This window comes from Crocodylus siamensis, chromosome 11 (assembly GCF_052110815.1).
Source record: "Crocodylus siamensis isolate JL-2025a chromosome 11, ASM5211081v1, whole genome shotgun sequence".
Lineage (NCBI taxonomy): Eukaryota > Metazoa > Chordata > Crocodylia > Crocodylidae > Crocodylus > Crocodylus siamensis.
Window position 1 is genome coordinate 26970588 of NC_143405.1, and position 24525 is coordinate 26995112.

Below are 24525 nucleotides of genomic sequence, written 5' to 3' on the forward strand. Positions count from 1 at the left end.
GTCACGGAAAGATTACTGAGACTCGTCCAGACTTCTGACTGCTACCCCGAGTTGCTCATCCATGTGGGCACCAATGATACTGCCAGGAGTGACCCTGGGCGGATCAAGAGTGACTACAGGGGTTTGGATGCAAGGGTGAAGGGGACAGGGCCACAGGTGGTGTTCTCTTCTCTCTTTCCAATCAATGGGAAGGGCCCAGGCAGGACTGGACATAACCTGCAGAATCAATGCATGGCTGTGAAGATGGTGTTCTGAGCAGGGATTTGGTGTCTTCGACCATGGTATGTTCCAAGAATAAGGATTGCTAGGAAAAGGCAGGATCCACTTAAAGAGAAGGAAGAACATCTTTACAGACAGGTTCCCTAACCTAGTGAAGAAGGCTTTCAACTAGGTTCACTCGGGGATGGAGCCTAAGGCCCTGAGATAAGTGAGGAAGTGGAAGACAGAGGAAGCACAAGGAGGAGGGGGCAACTAGGGTGGCCTCCTCATTCTTACTGAGAAAGGGCAATTGGCTAGTTATCTCAGGCATCTGTACGTGAACACACAGTCTCAGAAACGAGTAGAAAGAATTGGAAGTCCTTGCACAGTCACAGAACTGTGATGTGATTGGAATAACTGAGACTTGATTGAATAGCTTACATAACTGGAGTCATGGATGGTTACAAACTGTTCAGGAAGGACAGGCAGGGGAAAGAGGATGAGTTGCGCTGTATGTAAAAGCTGTATGATTGCTCAGAGCTCCAGTATGAAACTGAAGATATGGCTGTTGAAAGTCTCTGGGTTAAGGACAGAGGAGAGAGCAACAATATTGATGTCATGGTAGGTGTCTGTTGTAGAACAGGAGGATGAGGTAGATGAGGCTTTTTTGGACAACTAGTGGAAGTTTCCAGGTCACAGACCCTCATTCTCATGAAGGACTTCAATTATCCTGAGAGATGCTGGGAGGACAGTATAGCAGTGCACAGGCAATTTAGAAAGTTTTTGGAGAGCTTTGGAGACAACTTCCTGGTGCAAGTGTTGGAGCGACCAACTAGGGGTCATGCTTTTTTGACCTGCTGCTCACAAACAGGGAAGAACTGGTGGGGAATGTAGTAGTGGATGGCAACTTGGGCAGCAGCAACCACAAGATGATTGAGTTCAAGATCCTGAGGAAAAGAAGGGAGGAGAGCAGCAGAGTAAGGACCCTGGACTTAGTGAAGCAGACTTTGGTTCCCTCAGGGAGCTGATGGGTAGAATCCCCTGGGAGGGGGAAAAAAGTCTAGGAGAGCTGGCTGTACTTTAAATAATCGTTACTGAGGGCACAAGAACAAACCAAACCCCCATGTGCAGGAAGAATAGCAAATATGGCAGGCAGCCAGCTTGGCTTAGCAGAGAGCTCTTCAGTGAGCTTAAAAACAAAAAAGCTTATAAGAAGTAGAAGCTTGGACGGATGACTAGAAAGGGAAATATAAGAGTATTGTTCAGGCATGCAGGAAAAGCCAAAGTGCAATTGGAGTTACAGCTAACAAGGGACGTGAAGGGTAACAAGAAGGGTTTCTACAAGTATATTAGCAACAAGAGGAAGATCAGGGAAGTGTGGGTCCCTTACTGAATGGGTGAGGCAATCTAGTAACAGATGATGAAGAAAAGGCTAAAGTACTTGATTCCTTTTTTACCTCAGACTTCACAGGCAAGGCCAGCTCTCAGACTACTGGGTAGCACAATCTGGGGAGAAGGTGAGCAGCCCTCAGTGATGAAAGAACTGGTTAGGGATTATTTAGAAAAGCTGGATGCACGGGGCCAGTTGCAGTGCATCCAACTATGCTGAAGGAGTTGACTGATGTAATTGTGGAGTCACTGGCCATTATCTTAGAAAACTCATGGCAATCAGAAGAGGTCCTGGATGATTGGAAAAGGGCAAATATAGTGCCCATCTTTAAGAAAGGGAAGAAGGAGGATCTAGAGAACTACAGACCAGCCAGCCTCACCTTAGTCCTTGGAAAAATCATGGAGCAGATCCTCAAGGAAGCCATTTCTAAGCACTTGGAGGAGAAGTGATCAGAAACAGTCAGCATGCATTCACCAAGAACAAGCCATGTCTGACCAACCTGATTGCCTTCTGTGATGAGATAACTGGCTCTGCAGATGCAGGAAATGCAAGGAAGCTGAGGAAGTACAGGTTGGTATGGACTGTAAGGTGAATAGAAAGCTGGCTAGATTGTTGGGCTCAACAGGTAGTGATCAATGGCTTGATGTCTAGTTGGCAGCTGGTATTAAGTGGAATGCCCCAGGGGTCGGTCCTGGGGCCAGTTTTGTTCAGTATCTTTATCCATGACTTGGAAGATGGCATAGAGTACACCCAGCAAGTTTACAGACAACACCAAGGTGGGTGGAGTTGTAGATACACTGAAGGGTAGGGCTAGGATTCAGAGTGACCTAGATAAATTGGAGAATTGGGCCAAAAGGAATCTTATGAGGTTAAATAAGGAAAAGTGCTAAATCCTGCGCTTAGAATGGAAGAATCCCATGCTCTGCTACAGGCTGGTAGACTAACTGGCTAAGCAGCAGCTTTGCAGAAAAGGACCTGGGGGTTACAGTAAACAATAAACTGCATATGAGTCAGCTGTGTGCCTGTGTTGCCCAGAAGACTAAAAGCATACTGGGTTGCTTTAATAGGAGCATTGCCAGCGGATTGAGGGAAGTACTTATTCCCCTCTGTTCAGCACTGATGAAGCCATGTCTGGAGTTACTGTGTCTAGTTTTGGGCTCTGCACTACAAAAAGGATGTGTACAGGTTGGAAAGAGTCTAGCTGAAGGTAATGAAAATGGTGAGGGTGCTGGGGCACATGACTTCTGAGGAGAGGCTGAGGGAACTGGGCTTATTTAGTCTGCAGAAGAGAAGCCTGTGTAGGGATTTGATAGCAGCCTTTAACTACCTAAAGGGTGGTTCCCAAGAGGATACAGTTAGGCTATTCTCAGTGATGGCAGATGACAGAACAAGGAGTAATGGTCTCAAGTTGCAGCAATGGAAGTTTAGGGTTAGATATTAGCAAAAACTCTCACTAGGAGCATGGTAAAGCACTGGAAGCAGTTATCTAGAGAGGTGGTGGAATATCCATCCTTGGAGGTTTTAAAGGCCCAGCTCAACAGAGCCCTGGCTGGAATTATGTAGTTGGGGATGGTCCCTCTTTGAGCAGGAGGTTGGACTAGATGGGTGCCTGTACACAAGTACAGATGCTGCTCTAATGTGCTGTAATTACAGACTCAATTACAGACTGAATTAATCGAGTCTGCTAGAGTGTGGCAATTACTGTGCTCCAGCAGCCTCCCATGTCTTGTATATCAGTATTCCTGTGCTTCACAATGGCAGCAGGGGCATTTTGCCTACAGCTTGTTGAACAAGCTTTATTTCAAGCTTCCCTGTCATCATTTTGAAGCATGGGGATGCTAATACACAAAATGCTGTGGCGCTTTAATTAGAACAGCTCTTGGAGCACTGCCTCTCTACCCCCAGGGTATATGTAAAAGTGCCCGATGTCTTCCTGAGCTCTCTTCCATTTTGTGATAAGTGGGGGCATATGATGGGAGAAAAAGATGGTAGGGGTTGGCGGGACAGCAGGAGAGTCCCACTGAGTCTGGCCATGCCTGCAGGATACCCACATGCAGTACATCATTGCTGCTGCCAGCCTCTTTGCTCAGATGCACAAGCTACAGATGTCTGGGGACACAGCAGCCATCCAGGAGACCCTGTGTGCTACAACCTTGCTGCCCTTCAAGCCACAGGCTGGGGTGAAGATCCCAGTCACAGATGAGGAATTGCAAGAGACATCGGCTCCAGCTGGTAAGGAGTTTCTGCCCTGCCTTGCCCTGCCCTTCCTAATAACTGCATTGCTCCCTGGACAGGTGGTCCTGGGGGTGTATGAAGGAGGGGGGCACTCCTGGCAGCCTTGTCTGTTGCTTGCTCTGGATCTTGAGATCTGCCCAGCACAGCCCATTGCTTGAAATACTTCCTGCTGCCTTGCACAGGCCTGCTGTTCCAGATCTGTGTCAGTGCCTCTTATGCACCACAACTGACAGTACCTCACTTCCTATGTAGGGGTTAGTTGATGACCCCAGTCATTGACGACCAGTCTTCCATATGTACCTTCCTTGACAGCCTAGCAGAGTGGCTCAGCTTCTGTACCCTCAGCCCCTGGTGAGTGGTGGGTTCTGGTTCCAAGGGGTCCTCAGTCCTGACTCATTCCTGTTTAGGCCTTTGGTGTGGTTCCCTTGCAGTCCCATATACAGACAAATGGTGTGCAGCAAGCACACTGGAGACGGCTATTTGTGGGGGCTCCTCTGGAAGACAGAGGCTGTGACAGCCCTGACTCTGACCATTTCCTCCCAAGCCCTGCTTGACAATAGCCAGGCAACAGCATGGCTAGAAATCTCAGATCCGTGCAGGACACCAGATTGCTGAGGGGGCCTTTGCACTCATTCATGCCAAAACTGACAGGCAGTGGTGTGTGAGGGTATGCAAACACTGCCCAGTGTTGCTGTCAAACAGGCACACTGAATCTTCCTTTTGGGAAGTCCAGCTGGCTGGTTTCTTATGGACAGTGACGTGATCACTGGTCCAACTTGGCCCAAGTCTCAGACACCCCAGGCAGTGCCCCCCGCCCATGTCCACAGGGATAGCAGAGTCCATGTGGAGAAGACCTTTGTCCAGTCCATGGAAGGGCACAGGTGCTCAGTCCTGGAACCTTTGCCAGTATCCTCTCTGCCTCTGGGTTATGTATCCCCTAAAGTGATGTGGCACTGACTTTGCCCAGAGGGGTCTGAGATAACAAGAGGGTCACTTATCCTGCTACTCGCTCTGTTCCCCTACAGATGAGAGTCGTTTGGCAAAGCTGCGTCAGGAGCTTGCAGAGCTCCGCCATGAGCTGGTGAGCAAGAATCTCTGCACCGCCTACCTTATGGAACCAATTCACTTTGAGAAGGTACCAGGAGCTGTTTTTCTCTAACTGGCTTTCTTCTGGCTTCTCCATTCAGGAGGCAGACCCAGCTGCCAGGGCACAGAAGCTTGTGGTGGGGAAGTGGCACAACAAGTTTTGGGTCTTGGTGCCTGTGGCCCTGGCTGGTTTCCCAGGGGAGTGGGTCTGCAGGAAGTTCCCATGGGCAGGGCACTATGTACAGCTCCATGGAAGGGGAGTATGGCCCTGCAGTTCCATAAGGGCATTCCTTTATCAATGCTACCTCTCCCCGACAGCTGTTTGTCACTGCCCATGTCTAACCACACCTTTGCAGCCAGGGGGTTGGGCTGGTTCCTACAGTCCTCCAACTGATGGTGGGCCTGGACCTGCCAGCACAATTGTGGCTGAGCAGAGTCCTTAGCACTAGGTGTAGGATCCCCCACCAGCCCTCCCTCAATCTCTGGGGAGCAGCATGCATACCCTTACACACCCTTGCCTCTCAGTTTTGGCATGAATGGGTGCAAAAGCCCTCTCAGCAATGCAGTGGTCCTGCAGGGATCTGAGGTCCCTAGCTATGCTGTTGCCTGGCTCATCAGGCAGGGCTTGGGAGGGAACGGTCAGTCGGAACTGTCACAGCCTGCCTTCCAAAGGAGCCCCATAAGCAGCCCTCTCCAGACTGGCAGCCATTCTCCATGGAACTACTGGGACTGAGGTGCTAGCCTCTTGCTCTTGACCACTTCTGACAGCCAGAGGGTCTCTGCTGTCCCAAGAGAGGCAGCCACCTAGCCCTGTCCTTGGGAGGTCTGGTACCACCTTTGGATTCTCATTCTGCTCTCTCCCTCACTGTTCTCTGCAGGATGATGATAGCAACTGCCACATTGATTTTATCACGGTCGCATCCAACCTACGAGCTGAGAACTATGGCATTCCGCCTGCTGACAAGTGCAAGGTGAAAATCTATGATGCCCCTAGGAGTGAGTCTGTGGCAGGAATGTATCTATAGCATCCCTTTGGGGTTATTGGGGCTATTACATTCCCATGCAGAGGAGCCTGGTTGGGAGGTACTTTCCACAGCTTACACAGCCCTGAAGCAGCTGCTGATGTGCTTTCCCCAATTGCCCACAGAGCAAGCGGATTGCTGGCCGGATCGTGCCTGCCATTGCCACCACAACAGCGGCAGTGGCTGGCCTGGCATGCCTAGAGCTCTTCAAGTTGGTATGGGGGCACCAGCACCTCAGCGCCTACTGTAACAGCTTCCTGCAGCTCTCAGAGCCCCGGCTTACCCGTTTCCAGCCTCTGCAAGCCTCCACTTGCAAGGTATGACTCTCCCAGCCCTGTTATATGCACCCTTGTTTCCAAGGCTGCTCTTGCCCACAGCATCAGGACAGGGCTGTTTGGGCAAGGGCTCAATCTGTCCCTGCACAGGCTGCATTCCTAAGAGCCCTGCCAGGACAACAGGGGGGCATGGTGTAGGGTGGACCTGATGCCTAAAAGGGCTCTCTGGGCATGCTTTCCTCTTTGGTCTAGCATACACTAAGTGGTGCAAAGGGCCTCTATCCTACAGGGAGGGAGGTTGGAGCTTGGTATGGAACAACAATCTGGCAAATACTAAAGCCCAGTGGGCTGCTGGGGATGGGAGGGGCTGTTGCAGGAAGTCAAATCAAGGCTCAGCAGTGGGTGCTCTCTCTTCTGAGTGACTGCAGCCTGAGTGGTGGGATTGGACCCTGCACTGTTTCAGCCGTCCCCTCTGCACCCAGATGAGCACTCCCCACCCCTATATCTAGTATGCAGGGCCATGCTATCCTGCCCGTGGGGCTCCCCACGGGTCCAGAAATTTAGCATGAGTAGAGCAGCCATTGTTTCCCTTCAATCAAATTTTTGGACACATGGGCAGCCTTGAGGGCCAAGTGACATGGCTCCACAGACCAGATATGACCCTCAGGCCAAGGGTTGAGCACCCCTTGTCTAATGGGATCACTTCCTCTCGTGCTTTAGGTCAGGACACAGCTGCTTCTCAGTGGGCCTTAGGCTTTAGTGTCAAGTTGGTCAAGATGTCCTTGGCAGCACTGCCTGTATTGCACTGATGAAAGAGGAGAGCACATCTCTGAGTAGGATGTCCTAGACACTGCAGTGACCTCCACAGCTCTGGAGGTATCCCAGCTCTGAGGACAGCTGGCTGAGCTATGGTTGGGGACAGTGACGAAGCAGTATCCCCTCTCTGGAACGTGGGTGAACATTGCCCAAATATCTCATTTCTGTCCACATTAACAGACACCCCCTTGCTGGAATCAGCCCCCCTATTGCATGAATGCTGCATGCCTGCTGACCTGGTGTAGTCCCCTCTGCAGACCGGAAGAGGGCTGAGTTCAGCAGCAGATGCCTGGGACAGGGAGCCTGAGAGAGGCAGAGCAGGGCTGCCTGGGAGCTGTCAGGCACAGGAAATGGGACTTAGGCCTGTGGCTGCTTGGGCAGAGGGCCAAACAGCAGAGAGCTTTAACTCCTTCCTGCAGCCTGCAGGCCCCCACAGCCTGGGCTGACAGCCAGCCTTCTCCACCTAGCCCTGCTAAACTGCCCATCCTCAGTTGCAGCCCAGCCTCCTTGCACAACAGGACCATCAGACTGCATGGGACTGGCTCCAGAGCCAGAGCTAAACTGGCTTGGGGACTCTGCTCCAGAGCTCCCTGCTCATCCAGACACCCTCTCTACCAAAGCTTTTGGCCATGGGCATTCTGGCATCCTGACCTTTCCAAAGTTGCCTACCAGCACTGGCTCTTTGTGGGTTTCCCAGGGAGTGGGAAACCCACTCCAGAGCAAAGCAGAATCAGTTCCTTGAGCCTAGGCCATGGAGCTGAGGGGAAGTAGAGTGATGATAAGGCACAGTGGATTAATTTATTGTCCTTCCCTGCAACGAGATGCTGGAAATTATTCAAGACAAATCCCACACCCACTTCAGCAGAGCAGAAACCAAGGCATAATCCTCCAGAAGTGGATCCAAGTTATCATTCTGATGGTGCTGGCCATGTCTCCATTGTTACAGCAAAGCTGAGTTTGGCCCCTGAGACAGTTGTCCCCTGGCTCTTGGCTCTCAGTGGAAAGCATGGCTCCAATGTTACTTTGAGTTTTGCTCATTCCTGTGGGGGGTCATGGGGTAAGACACTGCCAGTGCACACCCAGGTTCAGTCAGCCATGTCCAGCACTGGCCTAACCTGGTGTCCAGCTAGCTCAGGACAGGAGGATAAAGGACTGTTCTCCTGGGGGCTCCCACCCTAACTAAACAGATTTTTTTTTTTTTTTTTTTTGGTGGGAAGGAGGTGGAGGGGGGGAAATATATATACACATCATCTAGCATAAGCATTTCATGACACACCTTAAACCACATTAAGAAACTGCACACCCATTCCCTTGTGCCCCCATGCACCCACCCGCTGCCCTTCCCTAACCCAGTTGCAGTCCCTTAGTCCAGGCCCTGATTTCCTCTTTGGTCTAGCATACACTAAGTGGTGCAAAGGACCTCTATCCTATAGGGAGGGAGGTTGGAGCTTGGTATGGAACAACAATCTGGCAAATACTAAAGCCCAGTGTGCTGCTGGGGGTGGGAGGGGCTTGCAGGAAGTCAAATCAAGGCTCAGCAGTGGGTGCTCTCTCTTCTGAGTGACTGCAGCCTGAGTGGTGGGTTTGGGCCCTGCACTGTTTCAGCTGTCCCCTCTGCACCCAGATGAGCACTCCCCACCCCTGTATCTAGTATGCAGGGCCAAACTGAGATTCTCAGTTTGTTCACTGTTCTTGTCACTCACTTCCATTGCTGCTGATCCTGTTGCTGTCTTCATCGCTGTCTCCCGGTTCAGTTGCGTTGTTGTCCTTTTCATTCTCCCTGTCCACTTCCCCTCCTGGGGGTCTATGCTCACAGGGTGCAGGTACAGGAACAGGAGAGGATACAGGAGCAGCCCTTTCTGCTATTGTGGGGCACATGGAGATGTCCAATAAGCAGGGTTAGGGAGAGCAGACTGTTACCAAGGAGTCAGCTTCTCTTAGTGGCAGTCATCTCACAACGGCAGTGATGGGAGAGAGGTCACAAACTCTCCCCAGCAAAGATAGCCACTGTCTCTTTTTGGTTCCTTACTATTCTTCTCTGCCTTCTGATAGCCAGGGGGCCACTTCTTCCCCGAGACATCTCGTCTTCTAGGGGAGGCAGGGTTGGGAGGAATAGGCACTTGGGAAGGGCAGGGTAGGCTCTGTGAAGAGAATACGGAATATGCACCAGCCCCTGAGGTAAAAGACACTCTCAGCTGAGAAAAACATGGCCAAAAAGGCTAAGGGCCCTGCACATGGATTTGTTAACTCCCCAAATCAACTTCCAGTAACCAGGGAGCACTGGGAGATGTGGGCTTGCAGGAAGCTAGGAGGTGATGAGAAACTGAGGGCTGCAGAGGAGTGGGGTTATACAGGGAGGGTGGAGGGGACACGTTGGGGCATGCAGGAAGCAGGACGTCAGGGGCAGGGAAAGCTGTTTATGCAGGGGAGAGGGACACACTCCAGCTGTCTTACACTGCTGGTTATGAAAAGCAGCTGTAAACTTAACTTCTGCTTGGCAGTGGGCCATCTCTGAAGTTGTGGGAGAGGGGGATGGGCAGCAAGGCTGTGGGGCGCCTCTTTCTGAGGGGCTGTCGGAGAACCCTCTGTTTCTGTGTGGGGCCTTCCCTCTGGTGTGCAGGGGATGGCCTGGGGCATGGCTGGGACTGGGGCCAATCCCCATGGCCTTCCACAGGCCACCCCTCACCAGCACCACTCTGTGCAGGAGCTGGCCTCTCCCTCTCCTGCTATGTGCTGTTCCCTCGGCTGGCTGTGCCCCAGCACCCGGGTTCCTGCCCAGCACTCTCTGCAAGGCCTGGCCCAACAGGGCCAGGACATGCACAGCCAGTCCCCAGGGACGGCCTGCTCTTTCTCTGCACACTTGCAGATGTGCCAGAGAGAAACCAGAGCTCGAGTGGGTGTGGGGGGGAGGGAGCTTAAATTGGGACCGTCTGTTCCAATAGAAGCCTCTTTGTCTGGGGGTTTATGGAGTGCGAGGCCTGGCTTCCTGCTGCACAGGAAACACTGATTGGAACCAGATTGGCTGGGGGCTGGGGCCAGGGCAGGAAGGGGGGGGAGGGGAAGACGCCTTCCGAGCTGCCATTTCAGCTCTAGCAATATTCATAGCTCAAGCCCTGCTGCAGTTTATCACTGCTCCCTAGGGCTTGACATGGCTATGTAGGCTGTGCCAAGTGGGCATGTAGACTCTTCCTCACAGCAGGGGCGACCACTATGCTGATCGGCACTAACAGCAAACGGAGCCCATACCCACCCCACATCCTGGAGCACAATAACCCATAGTGCAGCACTGGGACTGGCCGGCCCAACCCCTGACAATATCAGTGTTGCCAACTCTCATGACTTTTGGCGTTGTTCTTAAAGTTGACACTTCAGGACTGAAGTGCAGCTCTTACTATTTTAACTCTTACTGTTTTATATATGTATATAAATAAAAAATGAAAGAGCTGAGTTTTTCACATTCCCGAAGCATCGACTTTAAGAAAAATGCCAAAAATCATGAGAGTTTGCAACACGGCATCCCACAGTGCTGCCCTAGGGCGATGGGGCTGACACTGACTGCAAAGGGGGAGCTCGATGTGCAGCCCCCGTTCTGAGACCTGATCTTTGTTGGGGCAACCCCTATGCTTTGCGGCCTGATCCAGCCGAGACATAGCTCCCCTACATGTGGATGGCACAGGGAAGCTCTGTGGAGCCTCTGGATCAGCTGAGGAGAATGAGGTGGGTGGCAGTGCCCAGCTTAGATGAGCTCTGCATAGCAGAGGCAAGAGGCCTGCTCAGGAGGAGTGTTTAGGGTAGAAGCTGTGCTCTATGGAAAGGACAGAGTTAACTGCTAGTTCTCAGCATAGGGAGGGAAGTTAAGGCAGTCAGTCAGGCATTAAAGGCCATTGCCACCCTTGTGAGAAAAGCCAGTCAGGCCTGGGAGGGGGGCTACCCAGGCCCTGGGAGGTCTCTGCCAGGTTCTGGTCCTGCTATCCCTGTGAAGGGTGGTGAGGGTGAGCAGAGGGAGTCCTGGGGCTGGGGAGGGGTAGGCAGCAATGGGCTGAGGCAAACCCTGCCTCCCCTCTAAGCCATCCCAGCATGTGGTGAAAAAAAATGGTGAGGCCAGATGCACCAAAAGGCCACAAGGCTGGATGCCTCCAGGGAGAGCTAATCCCGCCCACCCCAGCTCCAGGCAGCCAGCTGCCTCCCCAGTGTTCGTGGCCAAGGCTGAGGGCCATGTTACAAGTCCCAGGGCTTCAGCCGCAGCTCTGACATGGTCTTACAAGAGCAATGTGGCTTGTGTTAGCTTGGCAAGCTGGGTGTGGGACAAGCTGTCCTAACAGGGACCTATATGACCCATAGGCTGAATAGATAGAGCAGCAGTTGCCACTCCAAACTCCTGGGTCCATTTCCAGGTCTCACACAAATCAGTCCTAGCAGTTTAAACAAGTCCCATTCCTCTGTGCTTCAGTTTTCCCCCTCTACAAGCATATTATGCTGTGTTTTGCTGCAGACATGCTTGTTACTCCTCTTTTGACCTGGTAGGAAACAGAACCTACCCCAGCGCAGAAAGTGGGGGCTGCTTGGGGGTCTTCTCTGGGACAGAAGCAGGCTTATTTCAGGGCAGAGAACACTCTATGGAGTAGATGTGGGGGGTAGTCTGAGACGGGTCCAGTTTAGGATGACAATCACATTGACTCTGGCTGAACAGCCTTATGTGGGAATCAGTGCAGTATTGCTGTTATCTGAATCATGGCCAGGCCCTGAGCTGGCACATTGTGAGATGATCCACACCAAGGCTAAAGAGACAGTGCTGCGGGCCAGGGATATTGTGGACTGACTCAGCTGAGCAGCTCTGGGAGCTGTCAAAGCCCTAGTACAGCTGGAGATTTGGGAGGATGGGGATCTTCATCCAGAGGTGTCTGTGCTCTTTATGTTTTGCCCATCCTGGCCAGATGTGCATCCCAAGCCTGATGGGCAATGCTGTTGGCCTTCTACAACCTTTTCTGCCACTGATAGCTCTGTGAACAACTGGGTTTGCATGGGTGCTGGTAGAGGTTAGCCAGTCCTGTTGGAATAAACTGAACAAGCCAGCAGCTGCTGAGCAGCCCTGGGCTGCCAGGACACTGCCCCTTTGTGTGGTCACTGGCCTCTCTACTTGTGCTGCATCCTGTGCCAGCGGGTGGACAGCTCCTCAGAAGGGCCTTTGTTGTAGAGGCCAGAGCTGCCCCAGGCAGGAGCCAGCTGGGTTACAGGCTGGGGGCGTGGCAAGTCAGTATTGGGCAGAAGAAGGGGGTGATTGTGCTTGGGATGAGTAGTATTTCAATGGGCCCCTGTGTGGGTCTGGTTCAACCTGGCCTCTCCTCCACAAGCTCTGCAACCACTCCCTATCACTGCCCAGCACAAAGCACAGACAGCAGCAGGGCCCAGCCTGCAAGCCAGTAATAGCCCTTGCTCTGAAGAGTCTTGAGGGTGCCGTAGCCTGAGGGTGAGTATGTGCACATTGGGGCCATAGTCTTTTTGCCCAGGCTCAGCTCTAGCCCTGTATGGATGTGCTGTCCCTACATCAGGTAGGGCATCATAACCTTCCTCTCTGCAGGTAAACATCTTAGCTCTGCAGGACAACAGCTGGGGAGGTTGGAGATTCATGCAGTATTTGCTTTGTGCTTGTTGCCTGTTGGGGCTACTCTACCTCCCCCACTGAATGCCCAGTTCCAGGGTCATAGGTACTGAGCTGACTTTGTCCATTAAGAATAGCTGTCCACTCCCCAGGGCAAGGGTCCAGCAGACCAGGCATGGCCTCCTACAGCTGCCAAGCTAGTGCACCCTCACTCAGGACACCATCCTGGCATGGAAACGGATAACGGTATTCATGGTTGAGCTACTTTGGCTTCACTTCACCTCCCTGCTGTCACTAGCAAATGTCAGGCAGAAGATGCAGAGAGGATGCATGCCAGTTCAAGCCTGGTGAGGATGTTGCATTCTGGGATGAGTTTGGTTCTTTCTAAAGGAGAGGGGCTGTACCATTCACTCCTGCCCTCATGCCAGGCTCTGCTGACCCATGACCCAGCATTCTTGGGCGCGGTTTGGGAATTCCATGGCTGTATTGAGGGGTATCAACCAGACAGGGCAGTAAGCAGGAGCTGGGATGGATAGGGGGATGGCTTCTGTTAGATCCTCTGCCCTCCTAGGTGCTGAGGCACTCTGAGCTGGCCTGGGGACTTGTGGGGAGGGCAGCCTCAGCAAGCTGGCTCCAGCAGTCACCCTCCCCTTGTGACTTTCTGTGTTTAGTATGGCCAGAAGATGTGGAGCTGCTGGGACCGGTTCACGGTGCCAGGGATCAGGGATGATGGAAAGGAGATGACACTACAGGAGCTTCTGGACCATCTCAAGGTGAAGAAGCCTGCTCCTGCCCTGCTGGTGGGAGCCTGGCTCTGGAGAGGGGTTCTGAGAATAAGGATTCCCTCTTGCACTGGATCACCCTACTCTTGCCTTTCCCTCCAGAATCCTGGCCATTTCTGTATGGAGATTTGTGACATGGCTGCCACCTTTCAGAGGGGCTGGATCTCTGTGCCCATCTTACTCTGACAGATGGGGGAGCACATCCACCAGACTACTTCTCATGAGGGGGTGTCAGTGCTGCACATGCACACAGGATATACACTTGTGCATTTGGGGGCCTCAAATGGCTTCCTGTCAAATTCAGTTTCCCCCCAAAATTCCAACTTCTGGTGAAATTGTTCAGATTTTCATTTAAACCCCAAACGCTGTTTCAGAAGTTCCTCACAAAATTATGATGAGTAACATTCATTTTTCTGCAGCAGTTGGGGGAAGTGATCACCATTTAGAGATGGTTACAAAGTGCAGCGCCAGGACTTTGCCACCCAGCCCTGGTACTGCAGGCTGTGGTATCAGACCATTTTTCAGGGGCTGGTGAGCAATACCATTGCCTTCCCAAGTGGGACCACCCTGCAACGGGTAGATGCTCAGTTCACACTGTTCCTATCCCACTTTCTGCTTTGTTCTTTTGATTCATGAAAAGTGAAAGTGAGTGACTGAAAGCCCCTGCTCCCAGGACAAGCTTATCTGCTCACTCTTGTCTTGCAGAGTGTTCATGGTTTGGCAGTGAGCATGCTGCTTCACGAGCAGGCCACCCTCTACCACAGTCTCTGGAGCAAGCAGAAAAAAGAGAAGCAACTCATCCAGAGGTAGGCTGTGTGCTCAGCCCATCTAGACTCTAGGATTTGTACCTTTCTATGCATCTAGAAGGGCTAGGGTTGTGTGTCAGGATTGAGGGACACTGGCAGAGCTGTGTATATGACAGGAGCTGGATACGGGGACAGTAGGGACTGCAGATCAGAATTCAGGGTAAAGGTGGAAGGGATTGTGCTCCACAAGAATGGGTGGCATTCTCAGCCCATACTTACAAAATGTGCCCCACTCACTGGTCCTCTGGCTGTGCAGCTGTTACTGGAGCTGCCTTGTCAATCTGTCTGTGTCATTGTAGTGCCAGTAGGAGGTGAGGGGGCTGAGAGGTCCATGCTGTTTGTAGCACCTGTGCCAAACCCCTCCCCATGATAATGGAAATGCTTAGAGGGGCTGCCAGCACTGTTACACTAGGGAGGGCGGGCATGGTGGGACCCAGACTGTGACATCCCTCCCCACCCTGGGACCATGCCCACCCTTGTGTGTCCAGCTTCCCCAGCTTGCACAACCACTTTTGTTGAAGCAATTGACTCCGACTCCAGCTCCAGTTGCCCCCTTCTTGTACAGCTCACCAGGGCTCTTCCTCCTTAACCCAGATGTTCATCTACATTCCCTTCCCTGGCTCCCCAGAGCTCTTGGGCCCAGTGTATATGTGGATGTACACCAAAAGAGGCCATGAAGAGATGGCCTGCGCCCCTCCCATCCAGGCTGAGCTGCTCCAGCTGCCAAGCTCATCCTAGCAGCTGCAAAGCCTCGCCCTGGCCTGCCTGCCCTGCAGGATAAACATCCTGCTGTCAATCCTTCCTGTGCCTGGAGCTGGGGCCCCAGCCCAGCTCTGCTGGCTTTCCCAGAAAGAAGCTCAGGACAGGCCTCTGCAGGCTACCTGCTCAGCCATCCAGTGCTAAGCAGTGACCTAGTCCTCTGCTGACAGTCTGGGCTGTGGCCAGGATGGCATTGACACCACATTATGATGTCAGAATGTGGATACTGTGGCTGTTGAGCCCTGTTAGACAATTTCAGGTGTTGGAGTCCCTGTGACTGCTGCACCCTAGTGCCACCATGCACAGCATGCCAGCCTTAATGCCTTAAATATACCAAGACAGAAGGGGAACCCAGAGGGGGCAGTTACAGACTCCCTGAGCATGCCATGGGGACACTGAACCTCAAAGCTGTACAGACTTCTCCATGGCAAGCTCAGGAACCCAGATCACACCCCCACTTTCTGCCCCCTCCCCTCCCCAAGTATAGATCATACTTTGCAGTACCTGGGGAACCAGTGTTCCTGGGGAAACTGAGGCAAGGAAGAGCATTTGAGTGAGTTGTCCTTTGCACTCAGTTCTGGTCCTTGGCTAAGGCAGCTGGGACCATTCCCAGGGACAGCTTGATGTCTTTCAGCTAATGCCCCAGCTCTACTGGTTGAGTTGGTTGGATGGGGCATGCCCTGTCCATGCCAGTGTGTGCACTGAACAGCACCCTCCAGGCTGGAGTTTCACCTTGTCCTTGGCATGCTAACCCTTTTTCTTCCCTTGCACTAGACTGACCCAGCTTGTAAGAGGTGATGCCAATAATGCAGTACAGCAGCTACCTCCTGTCCTGGTGCTGCAAGTCATCTGTGAAGATGAGGACGACGACACCACCTTACCCCCCATCCACTTCCAGCTCTGCCGAGCTCCGTAACTGGAGTCTGCCTCATGTAGGTACAGTGCACTCCTCCTTCAACTCCTATGTCAGCTGGGAGCCAAATGAACAGAGAACACAAGGCAGCCTCTCTTCTGTATCTATGCAGCTTTTCATGGCTGGGCTTGCGTAGGACACTTCTGCATAGGTAATAAAGCACTGATGCCACCCTCATCAGGAGAAATGCTTAATAAAACCTGTGATGATTGCTGCTGTTGGGAGCCTGCCCATGTCAGAACTCAGACTCTGCTAAGCCCACGAAGCCCTTTGTGCAGCTCAACAGCATGCCTTGAATTGTCTATGCCCTCTGAGTGCCCTGTCCAATCCTTTCCAAAAGGTTAGGGCCTACTCTAGGCATTGATGGCTGACCCTGTCTAACTGTGGTGTAGAGTAGAAGGGGCAGGCAGGGAGGAAGTGTAGAATCTCAGTATATGGGGAAAGGAACCTCCAAAAGTTTGCCCTACACAAGCAGTCTTGGCCATGGGGGCTGGGTGTAGCCAAAAATATAGCTGCTGAAAAGCTCTGGCGGTGTCACAAACTTACAGCTAGTGGCATTTCATAGGACAGGGTCCACTCCCATAATGAACTGCTCTGGGCAACCAAATAGTTTCATGTGTATATGTGCATCGTTACATGGGTACATGTAGGTAGGAACATGTGTCCACATGCATATGTCTGTGGGAGTGTATGTATATACATCTTGTAAGTGCACAGTGATACATCAGACCTAGTTGTGTGTGTGTGTGTGTGTGTGTGTGTGCGTGTGTGGAGGCATTCTGTTAGTGGATGCATGTATATCTGTATGGGCTGTGTGTCTGCGTGCACATGTTCAGCAGTAGTGTAACTGAGGAGGGGCAACAGGGAAGTAGCCACCTTTGCTAGGGGGTGCAGAAAATAGCCATGACAGCAGTGGCAGTTGATCATGCCACTACAATCAGCAGGAGTGTCAGCAAGCACAATGTCAGTCTGCACTGCCTTGTGAGGTGTGGACTAGCCACCTACACTTCTAACACTCAGACATACAGATGATGTTATGGCGAATGTGTGTGCATATGGGAATAATGCTGTTTCAGAAAGTCCGTGTGCATGGGGGGCAGGGGTGTATACATATTTTGTACGTGTGTGTTTGTGTGCAAATCATGCCTATGGGTAGCATGTGCTTCTGGGTCCCTCCCACTACACAGCATGTGCAGCAGCAGTATAAATTAAGCTCAGCACAAACTGTTGTAGTGTCGATGGGAGGAAGCTGGTCCCATGCCTGCAGGAGAACTTGGCACCAAACCTTCTTGCCCAGCACAGTTTCCACACCTGCAGGGAAGCAGAACACAAGCCCCTTGTGGCCAGTGCTAGCACCACATCACCTCCAGCTACGAACTTCAGCTTCAACTTTGTCATTAAAAAAAGGTTTTATTTACAGACTGTGTTAAAAAAAAAAATTAGGCTTTGGTTAGAAGAATGCAAGGTAGGGGAGGTGGAGCAGGAGCTGGGCTGGGCTCAGATGTAGCCAATGATGTCATTGCAGATGATGGGCTGCCGGCTCCGGCTGTTCATGAGGGCAGCGAAGCAGTTGAAGTCTGTGGCCAGCTGGGCAATGTTGTTGTGGGACTGATGGAGGTAGGGCCCCTTGGGCCGCCCGCCAAAACCAAGGGGGCAGGAAAACCTCTTGGTGCTGGAGGGGTCACGTCCACTAGGCCGTGGGGCTTCATGGCTTTTGGGACGCGAGATACTGGCTAGCTTGCGTCGCACATTGCCCGAGAGGCTAAGCAGAAAGCCGTGGGACTTTCCTAGCCAGCGTGGGGGCTCTGGAGGCTGCAATCGGCAGCTCTCGGTACCCACTTCAGGCAGGTCCATCCAGTTCTCCACCAGATCAGCAAAGCAGTTGTCCCCCAGCACTAATGGCTGCCGGTTACGGCTCTGCGATAGCAGGGCCACAGTCCAGTCCTGTGCATCTGCTGGTTCCAGAACCCGCCACTGCTCTAGGCAGGCATCAGACGTGGATTTGGGCCGGACCCTTCTACTGGGGGCCTGGCTGGGGCTGCTACAGAGGAAGTTGCCTGCAGAGAGCCGGTGTGCCCGCTGACATGGGGGCAGAGGGTTCCTGAGCAGCACTGGTCTCTCCTCCTCATGCCACGTGCCCTCTGACACCTCTGAATAACCCGAGTCAAACTCCAGGCTCCTTTCACTGGCAGGTGGGGACAAGGCAGGTAGTGCCCGCTCCTCCTCCTCACCAGCCAGCTCCAAACAGCAGGCTGAGTCCACCTCAAAGGTGTCTGATGCCCGAATTCCAGTACGCTGCTGCTGGCAAGGCTTGGCAGGAATAGATACTGGCTCCATAGGCTCTGGTTGTGGGGCCTGGTCTTGCATGCGTTTAAGGTTATGAAGAGTCTGCATCATGCACTGCATCTGCTCCCGCAGTGTGTCCCCTGCTTCTTTCATGCACAGCTGTGAGAAGAAAGAGGCATGTTAGTTACCCCAGCTGTGGAAATGTCACACACCCCATCAGTGCCCTCCTGTCTCTGAGAACACATCACCTTCCCCACCTCAGGTATCAGCTGTCCTGGAAGTATTCTTCTGCCCCCTGACATCACCCCTCCTGTCCCTGACAGCACCTGTTACATACCCTCTGCACCCTCCTCATGTGTCCAGCAGCAGCTTGATACCCCACCAGCAGCAGCTTTGTCACTGCTGAGCCAAAGTGGAACAAAGAAAAAAAGACAGACCTTGGGGCCTTGTCATCCATGCACAAGTTCAGTGTCAGCCCTATCCTGCTCCTGTGGGCCTCTTGGACATGATCAGAGAACATCACAGTGTTCATCTACTGGCAGTGGCAACCACTTCCCTGCAACTTTTGCTCCTTTACACTTTGCTTGCCCCCCTTTCTCCGCCTCCCACGTGAGAATCAACACTCTGCCCTGGCACAGATAGAAATCACAGAATAATAGAACCATAGAAAATTAGGGTTGGAAGGGGCCGCAGGAGGTCATCTAGTCTCAAAGAAATACCATCCCCAACTACATCATTCCAGCCAGGAGTTTGTTGAGCTGGGCCTTAAAAACCTCCAAGAATGGAGATTTCACCACCTCTCTAGGTAACCAGTTCCAGTGCCTCACCACCCTCCTGGTGCAAGTTATTTCTAATATCCAACCTAAACCTCCCTTGCTCCAACTTGAGACCATTCCTGCTTGTTCTGTCATCTGCCATCACTGAGAATAGCTTAACTGCATCCTCTTGGGAACCACCCTTCAAGGTAGTTAAAGGCTGCTATCAAATCCCTACTCAGTCTTCTCTTCTGCAGACTAAATAAACCCAGTTTCCTCAGCCTCTCATAAGTCATGTACTCAAGCCCTCTAGCCATTTTCATTACCCTCCGCTGGACTCTCCAATTTGTCCACATCCTTTCTACAGTGGGGGGCCCAAAACTGGTACTTCAGATGTGGCCTCACTTGCACTGAATAGAGGGAAATAATTAGTTCCTTCCATCTACTGGCAATGCTTCTACTAGTGCAACCCAGTATGCTGTTAGACTGGCAACAAGGGCACACAGCTGACTTGTATCCAGTTTACTGTCCACTGTAACCCCCAGGTCCTTTTCCGCAGAGCTGCTGCTTAGCCAGTTGGTCCCAAGCCTGTAGCAGGATATGGGATTGTTCTGTCTTAAGTGCAGGACTTTGCACTTCTCATTTGAATCTCTGACACATCCCACTGTCCCTCCCTGATCTCCACACTGCTCAGCATTACCCTGACATCCAAGCAGGGACTTGCCCTGGACAGGGAGGCATGCCAGGCCTCTTCCATCTAGGGATCCACATGTTCCCTCTCAGCAATGCTCAGTGTGGCTATCCTGCAGGATTACAGGGCCTTGGCTAGCTCAGCCAAGGTAACCACACTGTGGTGCCAGTGGGCCAACAGCAGCTGCTTAGGTTGTGTGCGGAGCTGTGAGGAGATTTTTTTTTTTTTCTGTTTTTTTGCACCGGTCCTGGAAGCACTGCAATACCAGGTCAATGCATGGAGTGGATGGAGCACGCTCTGGTTCCACCACCCAATACCAAAAAGAATCTGCTCAATATAGACCTCCTATGGAGGACATATCAGAGACAATTACCCTGGGGAGCTTGCCTACGTGGTCACGCTGCTTCCCCTGCCAGAATCTAGTACAAAAATAAGTTAGTGCAGTCTATCTGAATGAGGAGCTGCATATACAGGCCCTGGCTGTCCCCCATGCACCCAGCCCTGAGGCAGCACTTCCTTGCCACTCCTGCACAGGGCCTGGCCAGCATGTAGCAGCATGTCAGGGTGAGCAAATAGCCGCCCCACCCGTCTGCAGCTACAGCCCAAGTCCCAGCCTGCCAGGGACTGACACATTTGGGTGGGACACCACCTTGGCCCAATAGGAGGCCAGAAAGGCAGGGTGCCCTGGAGCACCAAGCACTGGAGGGTATGGGGGATAGGAGAGCCTTGAAACTGGCCAGCCTGGACCTACAGGAAGTTCCCAGCTACTGCCCTGTATGGGACCCCAACTGTCATGTACAAAGCTGAGCTCCAATTGATGCCCACAATTTAAGGCAGAAAGCTGGAAATTCCCAGTGGGGCAAAAGGCCACACAGGCAGGCTGAAACATGATGAAGGACAACTTCCTAGAAGCCGAGCATTTCCTGCAAGCAGTCCTAGGCAATGCACAGGGCTCAGGGTACTCACAATTCTTAGAAGAAAGGTAATGGGGGCAGCCGCACAGTGCCCAGAGGAGTGTAAAGCAGAGCCCACAGGGGGACCCATCCTGCTTTGGGACACAATTGAGCTGAGCACCACAACATGCAGCTGCTTACACAGACATTATGCTAGGTAGGGCAGAAAGAAAATGTACCACCCACCCCAATTGCCCGGCAAGGTTCAGTACAACCCTGGCACTGCTTCCCACAAAGACAATTCTACTCACTGATGAAGTGAAAGGGGCTCTCCCACTGGGGCTCCCAAAGCCCACAGCCCATGTCATGCCCTGCATTCTCAGACAAGGGCTCAGCATAAGATGGGTCCAGGGCTGAGGCTGACTAAGGTCATGGAGGGAGTCTGGCAGAGCTGGAGATTGAGTCCAGAAGCCCTGGCTTCCTGTTCATGCTCTCAGCACTAGACAATGTTCCCAGACACAGTTGAGGAGTAATCCCAGGAGGCCCAGTCTGCGACAAGACATTTTGCATTTTGAGCTGTTCTAGCATAGGTTCTGTCAAAAAGGGAACTCAAATCTTCCCTCACATTTCTCTGTACTCTCTGAGCCCTCTCCTACACACATCTGTAATATGCTAAGTCCACATCAGCCCCAAATATTTACAGATGTGATTTGAGAAGGTACTTCAGGACGTGACTGGAGTAGGGATGTGGCTTGATGTGAGGGAACCAGATGTCACAAGCCTCACCAAGGAAGGCTACGCATAGCCTGCCACTCATTAAATAAGAATATGAAGCCTCAGTGTTTTGGTCTTCCCAACACAGAGCTCACTCAGCCTGACGCCCACCCCAGCACCTTTGGATTGCAGCTCTTCCTCTGGGCTGTGGGGTGGGGCTATTCATGCTTTCATCCACCCCCACACACTTACAATCCCTGCAAGCCATCATGCCCCACCCAGGCAGCTCTCCCAGGCACCTGGATTTATACTTCACAATCAGGTTTATTTCTGCTCAAGCACAAGCTGGTACTAGGGAGACCTGAAGTTGTTGGGACAGAAAGGCCTAATGCTGGGACCCACAAAGGATCCTTTTTTCTTTGCTGTGATAAGAAAAGCCCATGTTTACACCTGGGTGAGAAATGCTTTTTGCATCCTGCAAAATGTTTATGAAAATGTTCACAGCCTGAGTCAGTTCAAAAGATTGAAATTTTAAAAATACTGTGCAGATAAAAATCCATACCACCATTTTGGTCCAGTTCAAAGAAACCACTTTGTGCTTGTTTCCCCATCAGCTGAAACCTGAACAGGGGCCAAACAGCCATAATCCCATGCCCCAACCCCCAAGCCTGCACCAAGAAGGTCAGACGGCTAGGAAACTCAGTAAGCCATGCCCATCCTAGGGGAGCTATCCTGTACTTTGCTGGATGCTGCTGGCCTGATGCGAGTGGGATCCGCTCCCACTAGCACTGCACCCAGTACAGGTGATGATGTCACTGCAGAGGTGCACCTCCCCAGAGGCTTCTATCTCCATGAACCACCCTGAGCCACCAGTTGGGCCACATGACCCAGAAAATCCCAACAAAAGTCCAAACTTTTAATAGCTTCAGGAGACAAAAGGAAAAATGGAGCATTCGGAGGAGCACAGCTTTGGACCCCAATCCCTCAGCCATTCCCTAAGCGCCCAACTTTGCCCCAAGATATCATCACCCCAGGCCCCAGCACTGCTGTTCTGGTTACAGTACCACCCAGGCATTGCACACCCAACACAACAGGAAGAGGCACAGCACAGCATATTGGGAGCAGAAGCTCAGGATTCAGAAAATAAACTACAGGCCAAAGTAGGCCTGGGCCAGTGTCCTGCCTCCAGTAACACCAGAAGACTTGAGATGTAAACCAGACGTAGCCAACCTATGGCACAGGTGCCACAGTTGGCATGAGCAGCCTCTTTATGTGGCGTACAGCAGACTGGGGATGGGACAAGCAACAGAGTGGCAGACAGGACAGGGAGCAGAAAGCAGCTTGGTCAAGAAATGCAGGGCAGGGAGCAGAAAGCTGAGCAGTAGATCAGGGAAGGGAAAGGGATGGAAGTGGCACTTGGGGTGGCTGTGGAGCTCATTTGTGGCACGCCTGCCAAAAAGGTTGGCCCCCACTATTGTAAAACACTAGAAACGGAAACAACTGCCAAGGGCCTCAGAGCTCAAAGATCAGAGCTTCTCAAACGTGGTAAGTTCACCCAGGTGTCAGCTTGCAGGAGATCAGTGCTCCCCAATAACAACACAATCCTGAGACCCCAATACCTGGTTTTGAAATGGTGAAGGGTCTGATCAAAAGCTCCTGGGAACATTTCTTATGCCTATAGCCTTAGTCAGGCAATTCCCAGAACTCAAGTGAGGGGAAATAGCAGGAGCAGACTGGGTGACATTGGGGCCAAAAGATCTCATCCTCAGGAATCACTTTTTCCCAGTGCCCGCCTTGTCAAAATACAATAGTCTAGGGCATTAGGGTGTCAGAATTAACTAGTACCGTCTCTATGATAACTGCCTTCCCAAGTTCTAGTCTCACCCAACTCTGATATCAGTAGCATCTTTGGCCTCACTGAGTCCCCAGGTCTGATGTCATTATGATGTCACTCAGCAACATTCTATTTCAAACCATCTTGAAATCCAGTGTAAAAATTCCTGCAAAGCACTTCTTTCTGAAGCATCAGGAAGGGGAGAGATGATCCATCACAGCCCACTGGCCTTCCCAAGACACTAACTACACAGAGCCACAGTGTGTGAAAGAGAATCATGCTGTCATGTGCTTGGATGTGTGTAGTGGGCACTCTGTATATGTACATGTATGTCTCCATAGTGGGGGAGTCTCTGTGTGCATGTGTGTGCATGCGTGTGTGCATTTATGTGCACGTGTGGTGGGGGGTCTGCATGTGTGGGGGTGTGCACGTGCAAGTCAGGGACATGCTTGGATGGAGGCTGTACTGATGCTGCCTAGTGCGTCACATGTGCCCCAAACCCAAGATTTTCAGAAGTAACCCGACTCTAGGACCCCTGAGACCCTTGTCTGGAAGTGGAGCCCCAAAGGAGAAGAGGGGGCTTGACCTTACTGTCTCTGCCAGCCAGTCCCAGGGCCAGGCAGGACAAGCCCAGTGACTGCAGCCCCACAGGGTCAGTACTAAGAGACTAGGGCCAATGTCAACCTCCCGCTGTGCTAAAGGCGAGGCTGATCTGAGTGGTGAAGCCCCCCGGGACCGTGGGGCCCGAGCAGCAGCCCCGCACCCCCACCCAGTGCTCTCAGAGTCACCCAGGGAAGCGGGAGGGCAGGCGCTGGCAGTGCTGCCACGAGGTGGCTCCTGCTACAGCCTCGACCCGCCAGCACCCCGGGAAGGCCGGCACTTGGCTCCGCCGCTCGGCTAGAGACAGCCCCGGGGCGAAGCGGGTGGGAAACGGTCCGTGCCAGCCTGCCTCCCCAGTGCTCAGCCCGGCCCCGAGTGCCGGAGCCCACGCCGGCTCCCCGGTGTCCCCAGCCCGCCCGCCCGGCGCGAGCCGGAGCGCACTCGGCTCCACTTCCCTGCGCTCCCGCCCGGGTCCGGCCCGCAGCGACGAGGAGCCCGGCCTGAGCGCGACGGGCCGGGACCCCGGTGCCACCCCGCGCCCGCCCGGGGGCACCGCCGGCCGAGGCGAGGCGCGGGACGGCCCCCTGTCCCGCCGCGCAGCCCCGCCGGCCCGCACTCACCGCTTCGGAGCGGAGGTGGCCGGCGCAGACGTCCAGACGGGCGCGGTGCATGGCAGGGCCGCCCCGCACGGAGGGTCCCGGCCGCTCCGTCAGCCCAGCCCAGCCCAGCCCAGCCCGTGCCCGGGCGCGTCCCAGCGTACGGCCTGCCTCGGCCAAGGCCGCCCCCGCCCGGCGGCAGCCAATGGGCCCGGCGCTTCCCCGCCCCCGCCCCCCGCCGGGCCCGGGCTGGCCAATGGGCGGGCGCGGGGCGG

The 24525-nt window shown here is 53.0% G+C and overlaps 2 protein-coding genes across 3 annotated transcripts in view; one reads left to right on the plus strand and one right to left on the minus strand.

The window, feature by feature from the left end:
* Nucleotides 1–16058, plus strand: part of UBA7 (ubiquitin like modifier activating enzyme 7) — a 43704-nt gene extending 27646 nt beyond the window's left edge. For both annotated transcript variants that reach the window (XM_090022302.1, XM_090022303.1), the window contains exons 19-25: nt 3631–3820; nt 4849–4958; nt 5788–5880; nt 6057–6248; nt 13293–13394; nt 14109–14209; nt 15743–16058. In XM_090022302.1, coding sequence (XP_089878428.1) covers nt 3631–3820; nt 4849–4958; nt 5788–5880; nt 6057–6248; nt 13293–13394; nt 14109–14209; nt 15743–15884 — 930 coding nt within the window. In that variant the 3' untranslated portion in view covers nt 15885–16058. The remainder of the gene's footprint in view (nt 1–3630; nt 3821–4848; nt 4959–5787; nt 5881–6056; nt 6249–13292; nt 13395–14108; nt 14210–15742) is intronic.
* A 1215-nt stretch (nt 16059–17273) lies between these two features.
* Nucleotides 17274–24433, minus strand: INKA1 (inka box actin regulator 1). Its single transcript, XM_090022319.1, has 2 exons — nt 24275–24433; nt 17274–18326 (listed from the first exon to the last, which is right to left on the minus strand). The coding sequence occupies exons 1-2, from the start codon at nt 24323–24325 to the stop codon at nt 17379–17381; spliced, it is 999 nt and encodes a 332-aa protein (XP_089878445.1). The 5' UTR covers nt 24326–24433; the 3' UTR covers nt 17274–17378.
* Between the last annotated feature and the right edge of the window lie 92 nt (nt 24434–24525).

What these genes read in the sequence shown, in the direction of transcription:
- INKA1 (XM_090022319.1), bottom strand. Translation starts at nt 24,325, where the DNA reads ATGCACCGCGCCCGTCTGGACGTCTGCGCCGGCCACCTCCGCTCCGAA. An exon ending in GCCACCTCCGCTCCGAAGCG is followed by an intron (nt 18,327 to 24,274) that starts GTGAGTGCGGGC and finishes TTCTTCTCACAG; the next exon opens with CTGTGCATGAAAGAAGCAGG.